Below are 9,132 nucleotides of genomic sequence, written 5' to 3' on the forward strand. Positions count from 1 at the left end.
CTGTGAAACTGGCCCTTAATAGGCACCTCCATCCCTCCAAACAGAATCCGACCTAATTCTGGGTGTAACTTGCCTGTCTCTCCCTCTCCCCTCCACCTCTCCCAACCAGCTCCTTCTCTTCTTGGTGTGTAATGGGTGTAATCCAAGAAGCCTTCCTGGAGGCACTAGCTTCCTTAAACTAGAATACAGTTGACCCTTGAACAACATGAGTTTGAACTGCGCTGGTCCCCTAATACTCTGACTTTTTTTTTTTTCCAATAAATACATACAGTACTACACCATCCGCAGTTTGGTTGAATCCGCGGATGCAGAAACAGGAAGGCCGACTGTAAAGTTATGCGGGTTTTGGCTGCGTCCCTGGCCCCCGTGTTGTTCAAGGGTCAACTGTATACGTATAACCCTCCCTTACTCTGGACCCCCTACTCTGGAAAAGGTCTACTCGGCCTGCATTATTCCTGGCAGAGACACTACGCAAGCAGCCTCTGTAGGCAGACTCCTGCAATCCGGAATCCACGTGTAACACGCCTCCCCTCTCCACCCATCCAGGAGAAGCCGACCCTCCCGTCTCGCCAGGACCCCGCGATGCCCGCCCCGCAGTGCGCCTCCTGCCACAAGGCGCGAGCCGCCCTCCGCCGTCCGCGCTCGGGCCAGGCGCTGTGCACCAACTGCTTCTGCGCCGCCTTCGAGGCCGAGGTGCTGCACACGGTGGTCGCGGGCCGCCTGCTGCCGCCCGGCGCCGTGGTGGCCGTGGGCGCCTCGGGCGGCAAGGACTCCACTGTGCTGGCGCACGTGCTGCGCGAGCTGGCCCCGCGCCTGGGCATCTCGCTGCACCTCGTGGCCGTGGACGAGGGCATCGGCGGCTACCGGGACGCGGCGCTGGCGGCCGTGCGGCGGCAAGCAGCACGCTGGGAGCTCCCGCTCACCGTCGTGGCCTACGCAGAGCTCTTCGGGGGCTGGACGATGGACGCCGTGGCCCGCAGCACGGCCGGCTCCGGCCGCAGCCGCTCCTGTTGCACCTTCTGCGGGGTGCTGCGACGCCGGGCGCTAGAGGAAGGGGCGCGCCGCGTGGGAGCCACGCACGTCGTGACGGGTGAGCGCAGGCGCGGTGGGAGGAACGGGCGCATGCGCGGGCGAGGGGTGGACATAAGCCCACTGAGGCGCATGCCCCAGAGGTCGTAAAGGAGACTGCGTATATCCTAATTGGAGACGCTAAAATAGGAGGCGGGGCTGTGCATGCGCACTGAAGGTTCGTAGTATGTGCGTGTCCTTAGGATGGGCATGGTAAGCTTTTGAGTCACTGCCATCATCTTTGTACACACACGCTGGCAAATAGAGGGGTGGTAGGGTACTCTCTAGGGGCTAGGGCTGTGGTTCTCTGCGCTTTTTTTTTATGACATTGTGTCCCTTGTCACAAAAGGAGGGGTATGAAGGGGCATCTCCCATCAGAAAGCATCTGTAGTCAGAACGCAACTGTGTCCTTTTCCCTAGTTGCTTCTCCTCTTTGATAACACTTTCTCTGTACCAAACAAATAATTTGTACCAAATTGGTAATTACCAAATACCAATTATTTGTACCAAACAAATAATTGTTGGCCATTTATTGTGTGCCAGATGCAGCTATATGGCCTAGAACAAACTACCTAACCTTGGTTCCCTCTTTTATATAATGGGGATATTAATACTATCTAGGTCCTAGAGTTACTGGGAATTAGATGAATTATGGGAATTACGTACGAAGCACTTAGACAAGACACTAAGAAACAGTAAACATATAAATGTTTGCCGTTATCATGATGCACAAGACAGTCTCTGCTCCTGTCCGTTTCTCACATATGTAATTATAACCTGATTATAATTATTTCCTGTGCCACTAAGGAAAGTGACACAGGAGGACCTAGTGAAGGGAGAAACGTGGGGATTAAGGAAGTGTTTCCTGAGTGAGCGGAGACCTGAAGCCGAGTGGGTAACTAGGTGAAGGACAAAACGGGGGTGGGAGAGGTTCTGAGCAGAGGAAACAGCTTATGCAAAGGCCCTGAGGAGGCAAAGTATGGCCGCCTTGAGAAGCCCTAAGACCAGTGTTTTACTATAGACTCAAGTATAAGATGACAAGTTGCAGAATAAGTAGAGATTGAGCTTCAACTTTATGGTGACTGTTGTGTAACTATGCACTTACTTTCTCCCTGGTCCTTCTAAATACCATAATCTGCATTCCCAGAGGCACTTGTGTCAACAGCCCACTTGAGCATCTCCATCAAATGCCATTTTGATGTCTGTGCGGTCTGAAGTACACTTCACTAGACTGAAATTATATCTGTAGCCTAAAGCAGTGTTACTACCTGAAAGGGCACCGAGCACAGAGCCTGGTTTGCAATAAGAGGGGGGCAAATGAGGGCATCCCAAGTTGCTCCACGGGAGCCTGGTGTGTTCCCCTCTCCTTTCTCACGGGGTCCACCCGCAGCCTCCCGCTGACCGCCCCACGGTACCGCGGGGTCTCCTCCCGCGGACCCGCCGGCCCCAGCGCCCCCTCCTCACCGGCTCGCGTCTCTCCCCCAGGACACAACGCCGACGACATGGCGGAGACGGTGCTCATGAACTTCCTGCGGGGCGACGCGGGCCGGCTGGCGCGCGGCGGGGGCCTGGGCTCTCCGGGCGAGGGGGGCGCCCTGCCGCGCTGCCGCCCGCTGCAGCTGGCCTCGCAGAAGGAGGTGGTGCTGTACGCGCACTTCCGCCGCCTGGACTACTTCTCGGAGGAGTGCGTGTACGCGCCCGAGGCCTTCCGCGGCCACGCGCGCGACCTGCTCAAGCTGCTGGAGGCGGCGCGGCCGTCGGCGGTGCTGGACCTCGTGCACTCGGCCGAGCGCCTGGCGCTGGCCCCGGCCGCGCGGCCCCCGCCCCCCGGCGCCTGCTCCCGCTGCGGGGCGCTGGCCAGCCGCGCGCTCTGCCAGGCCTGCGCCCTCCTGGAGGGCCTGAACCGCGGCCGGCCCCGCCTGGCCATCGGCAAGGGCCGCCGGGGGCTGGACGAGGAGGGGCCGCCGGGTCGCCGCGGGAGCCATAGCCGTCCGGACCCCCGACTTCGGAGCCCATCCCCGGCTTCTAGAGACTCCAGTTCTCCGCTGGGATCCGACGACGACGTGGGAGTGCGGGGCCGCCTGTAAATGACACTGTGAAGGAACCCGAGTTACCTTAGCCCGGGCTTCGGTGTGAGGTTGGGAAGGGGTCGGAACCCCTTACCTGTGGTCCTGCAGAAGCTGGGGCTCTGGGCTCCTGGGGCTGCGGAGGACTCCTGGGTGTCTGGGGGACCCCTGCGCCTCAGAGAGGAGAGAACTGTACAACTTTCCATTCCTGAGCGAGTGGGAATTAGGGGGCCGCTTGCCTGTACCTCTGTGGGGCTCTGGGCGTGCTCAGATAGTCCTAACCCTTCTTGAGCGCCTACTGTGTGCCTGATGTTTCATGTTTGCCTGCAGTGGGATAAGCAAAACCATGTAACTTGATGGGCACGTCAGTTGCAGCAATCGTGATGCTTCTGTGTGAGCGCTGTGTACAGGGCAGGCGCTGGATCATCTCATTTCATCCTCACCACGATCTCATTGGCCGTAGCCTGAGCCCCATAACTGGCCTGAGGTCGCCTCGCTGGAGCCCCAACTGGGGGCTCACACCCAGGTCTGCCTGGTGCTCCTCAAGACGGTGTATTTAGCCCTTACCCCCCCTCTCCCCGCCCACCACCACCTGAATCTCTGTGTGATGGGTGGGGAGCCGCTGGGTGAGCTGCCCAGACCTCAGATTTCCGGAGGCAGAGCTCGGTGAACCTGGGTCAGTGGCTTAACCTCTCTGGTCTTCCATTTCCTCCTCTGAGAATGGAATCAAAGCCTCCTAGCAAAGCACTGTTGTGAGTATTTGATAAAGCACTCAATAAGTGGTGTCCAACTTCGTTGTTCACATTAAAGTTCGGCCCCCCGGGGGGCTCTGGGTTGCAGGGTTGCCTCCCTGCCGGTCCAGACAGGTGTGAGGCTCAGAAACTTCCTGCCTGACCCCTGGGGAGACTTGGTGTCCTCAGTCCCACCTCCAAGCTGTGCTGGGCTGGTTCCTTGTCAGGAGTGCCCTCCTTTCCCATCTTCCAGCTCACATCCTCCAGGGGCCTCCTGGAAGCATCCCTGATTCTCTCCTCCCACCCTGCCCAGCCCAGGACATTAGGACTCTCCCAAACCCCAGCCCTTGGGTCCTGTCCTCCAGCCATCCACACTCTTTGGGGCTCGCTTTTCCTAATTAGATTGGGCTGGAAGGCAGGGACCAGAGGCCCCACCTCCTCCGTGAGTTAATTGAGCATCAGGATAATTATTCATTCGACAAACGTTTATTGAGCACCTCTTCTGTGGCCCATGTGCCAAGTTCTAGGAATACTGCAGTGAGCAGAAGACAAAAAGCCCCTGCCCCCGTGAAGTTCACAATCTGGGAGAAACAGACAATAAGTCAATAAAAATAAAATGTCAGATAGTGATTAATGCAACAAAAATAAAGCAGGATAAAGAGGGAGGGAGACAGCAAGAGCCAGTGTCCATAGGGGTCAGGGCAAGGCCTCTCTGAGGAGGTGGCATTTGAGCCGAGACCAGAATAAAGCAAAGGAGTGAATTATAAAGCCATCTTGGGGGAGAGCTTTCCAGGCAGAGGGAACTGCCGATGCAAAAGCCCAGAGGTGGGAATAAAGTTGGTAAGTCCAGGGAACAGCAAGGAAGTGTGGTCAGGGCGTAGTGGGCAGGGAGAAGAAGAGCAAGAGTTGAGATCAGGTGGTAGCCAGGGCTGGTCCTGCACCATCTCGCAGAGGCAGGAGCCCATCTCCGTTTTCTAAAAATCCCTGCAGCTGCGGTGGAGAGAACGGGCTCTAGGGGGCGCAAGATGATCACGGTCAATTGGAATGATTCTAGCGCACCAGGCACCGCGGAACGCTCCTTCCTTGCGTTTTGATCCCCAATTTTACAAAGGGTAAATTTTTGACTCAGAGGGGTGAAGTGACTTTCCCAAGGCCACACAGCAGCAAGTCAGTGAAGGAGCTAGGGCTCTTGAACCTTTTTGCTATGCCGCCTGCTGGAAGCAAGAGGACCTGGGCCCTTGTTGCAGGTCGGCCACTGATTCACCCTGTGGTTTTGGGCAAGGGACTTTTCTGTAACCGAGTTTCTCCCGTCACACCTTCACACCAGGAGGTGGGTGGTTGGTTAGATTTCTGTTGTGGTTTAGAGTAGCACTATCCAATAGGAATATAATGCGAGCCATATGTGTAATTTCAAAATTACGAGTAGCCATATTTTTAAGGGGGGGAGGGGAAAATTTAATAATGTATTTTATTTGACCCACTATATCCAAAATATTACTATTTTAACATGTAATCAATATTTCAAAACCTTGAGGATGGGACTTCCTGGTGGCTCAGTGGTTAAGAATCCGCCTGCCAAGGCAGGGGACATGGTTTTAGCATCCCTGGTGGGAAGATCCCACGTGCCGCGGAGCAACTAAGTCTGTGTGCCACAACTACTGAGCCTGCGCTCTAGAGCCTCCGAACTACAGCTACTGAAGCCCACGCGCCTAGAACCGGTGCTCCGCAACAAGAGAAGCCACAGAAATGAGAAGCCCGCGTACCACAAGGCAGAGTAGACCAGAGAAAGCCCGCGCCTAGCAACGAAGACCCAGCACAGCCAAAAATAAATTAATTAATTAAAACCCCGAGGGTGTTTTACCTTTTTCTGGTACTAAGTTTTCAAAATCCGGTGTGTATGTTACACTTACAACCCGTCTCTATTCAGATTCAACCACGGTTCTGTGGCAAATGTGACAAGAGGGCCTCGAGTGGGAGCTGGGGAAAATGCTGTTCTCAGCTCCAACCACAAGGGGGTCACTGTGACCACACCTTGCATTGGGTGGCCATTGACGGAAGAGCAAAGTCTTTCCTTCCGCTGCCTGGCTGGGGAACTTTGCTCTCTCCTCCCACCTCCCCACCGGTCCCCCTGGCCTGAGCCAGCCTCCAAGGGCGAGAGACACAGTCTGGCAGAAACCTGAAGGTCCCCTGTGAACACTGGAAACCTTCCATGACCTCAAGATCCATGTGTACATTCATTCATTCATTCATTCTGCAACTATTTATCGAGCACCCAATTTGTGACAGCAATGAACAAAACAAAAACCTGCCCTCATGGGAGAGGCCAGAAAAGGAGGAAAATAAGTCGAGTATGTAGTGTGTCAGATGGTGATAAACTGATTAATCGGGGGATGGGAAGCATGCCACACATGTATGTAGGGTGGATACGGCAGACCTCGAGGAGAAGATGACATTTGAGCAGAGACCCACACAAGGTGAGGCAGTGGGCTCTGCAGATTTGCGGGAAGGGCGATGCTGGCCAGGGTACAGCACGTGCACATGCCAAGGGAGGCAGGCGAGTGGTGGAGCAGGTAACTGGAGGAGAGAGGTAAGAGGGGCCAGACTGCACGGGCACAGCTGTGATTTTGAGGCGGAAGCCACGGAGATTTTGGAGCAGAGGAGTGATAAAGGATCAGCCCTTTATTCACGAAGCCAACATTTGCTGGCATCTCCCAGGAGCCAGGCCCTGCATGGGGCACTGGGGAAACAGAGCTGGATGAGCCCCAGTCCCTGCCCGCAGTGGGCTCTCTGTCGGATGGGGGAGGTGGCACGGACCGACACTGGCAAATCAAGACCCAAAGGGATACGTGTCACGGCGGGGGTTAGTAAGGGCACAGGGGAGCCCAGAGGTGGGGCGACCAACTTAGCGTGGGGCGTCACAGAACGCTTTCTGAAGGAGGTAGTATTTAAACCAGGCCCGAGAAGATGAGTAAGAATGAGCACAGGGAAAAGGGTGGAGGAGGACGAGTGCACCTGCGGCCCAGAGAACAGCAGGTGGAAAGCCTGCAGGGAAGGACACACCGTGAACCGGGCGGAATGGCTGCTTCTGGTGCAGGTCGCCTGGGTAGGGGCTGGTGAGGGCGGCCAGCGTCCCCCCCCCCCACCCCCAAGAGGGTCAGAATGCCATTGCACAAGGCAGATTTCCCGCTGGGGTGACGGGGCACCAGGAACGGTTTAGAGCAGACAGGCCTCGCCCCGGGTGTCAGGAAGAGCCTTCTGGGTCTGTGTCTAGGAGGACTGTGGGGTGGGGCTGGGCGAGGGGGACTTAAAGGCCAAGAGGCTGGGGAGAAGCCAAAACCATTAGGGGGTGGGAATGGTGGGAACAGAGATGAGGGCTATTTAAGAAGTCTGGAAATCCTACTAAACTCTAGGGTGTGCTTTGTAAGTATTAAGAGCTCCTGCCTAATCCCCAAAACTGTAGATACAAGAGAAACCTCTCCTAAACAGGCTGACCAAAAATAAAGATGTTTGCCACTTAGGCGGATGGCCGTGGTGAACATGGCCGAGTCTTTCTGAGGGAGAAAGTCATGGTAAACAAGGAGGGTGGGGCACGGGTGTTGCCCAGGCAAGAAGCCTAGTCATCATGGAGCAGGGCTTTGGCTGAGGCGGAGGTCAGGAGATTTTGGGGCAGAGGAGGGATAAAGGATCATCCCTTTATTCACGAAGCCAACATTTGCTGGCACCTCCCAGGAGCCAGGCCCTGCACGGGGCACTGGGGGAACAGAGCTGGGTGAGCCCCTGTCCCTGCCCTCAGTGGTCTCTCTGTCTGGGAGCCCATGGGCCCTGGTGAATGCAGCCCTTACCTAAACACAAGGGGTCCTTTATACTTATCGAATGTCTGTGAAAGGACCAGGACTTATGAGGCTCCCCACGCCTTAAGGTACCATCCCCGGGAGTCAGAAGCACTCTTCCCTGCAAGGATTTAGAGCCCAATCTCAGAAAGATGGGCTTCCCCATCTTCCCCCTGTGTGTGCTCTCCCAGGGCTGGGTAATTAGAGATTCCTGTCAGGTCTGAAGATGTAGAGGCATTGGGTGCAGAGATTCTGGGGAGAGGAAGGCTCTCAATAACTACTCTTATTCAGCCTGTTTTCATAGAGCCCCTGCACATGCCAGGTACCAGAGTGGGCTCCAGGGATTCAGCAGTGAACACCTTAGACAATGTCCCTGCCCTCATGAAGTCTCAGTCTGAGTGAGAGAAATGTTTCTTCATTCCATAAATGTTCGCTGAGCACCTACTATGTGCCAGGGAACAGAAGCCAAGAAAGCAGGCAAAACCCCCTGCCCTGTCAGAGATGGCACTCAAGTTGTGGGAGATAGACTACACAGAAAAGGAGATAAATAAAACACGAGGGACATCCAATGGTGATAAATGCCATAGAGAAAAAACAACAACAACAATAAAAAAGGAAGCAAACACATAAAGCAATTATAGATTGAAGTGAGGCATAGGAAGGAAACCAACAAGGGGCTGAGATAGAAACTAGAAGGGAATGTCTACTCTAGAGAAGGTGATCGTGGGCAGAGGGATGGGACGCGTGTCCCGGGCAGAGGGAACAGCAAAGACAGGCCCTGAGGTGGGAAGGCACCTACCATGTCAAGAAAGTCAAGGAAGTCCAGGGGCTCTGAGGCACAGTGCGTGACGGAATGGTGAGGCTGGAGAGGAGGACATAAAGCCAGACACAGAGTGCCTTGGAGGTGTTTAGGTTTTATTACAATTGCAGTGGGAAATCACAGATGGGCTTTAAGCAGGGTTTAATATGATCCTTTTTTATATTTTAAGAACACATTGGCTGCCAAGTGGAGAATGAACTTAGTGTGGGGTAGGAGTGGGGGGAGGTGGGAACGTGAATGTGGAAGCAGGGAGACTAGCTTGGACGCTCTCGCACCTGTCCAGGTGAGATATAAGGGTAGCTTGGACAAGGGTGAGTGAGAGGAAGTAACTGGGTGGATTCAGTGTCTCTTTTGACACTAAGGTGAGGTGGATTGCCAAAGTAGGAAGTGGGCGTGAGGGAGGGATCAAGGACCACTCCCAGCTTTTGACAGAAGCAACTGGGGAGAGGACAGTGTCACCACCAACAAAGGGAAATAAGTGATTGATGATGGAGATGGAGGGAGGTGGGGCAGAGATGTTCGTTGGCTGTTGACGGGGCATTAGGGACACGCAGGTGTGTATGCAGAGGCTGCCTGGCATATAGCAGATTCAGGTGCTGACTCAAAGCCATCTAAGA

At 55.1% G+C, this 9,132-nt stretch overlaps 1 protein-coding gene across 1 annotated transcript; it reads left to right on the forward strand.

Annotated features, from left to right (window-relative positions):
* Window positions 1–582: 582 nt before the first annotated feature.
* On the forward strand, window positions 583–3,097 carry CTU1 (cytosolic thiouridylase subunit 1). Its single transcript, XM_065899527.1, is given in 3 exon segments — window positions 583–1,090; window positions 2,554–3,032; window positions 3,035–3,097. Coding segments are annotated over 3 exon segments (1,050 nt in total).
* The last annotated feature ends 6,035 nt before the right edge of the window (window positions 3,098–9,132 follow it).

Source organism: Phocoena phocoena, chromosome 20 (genome assembly GCF_963924675.1).
Source record: "Phocoena phocoena chromosome 20, mPhoPho1.1, whole genome shotgun sequence".
NCBI lineage: Eukaryota > Metazoa > Chordata > Mammalia > Artiodactyla > Phocoenidae > Phocoena > Phocoena phocoena.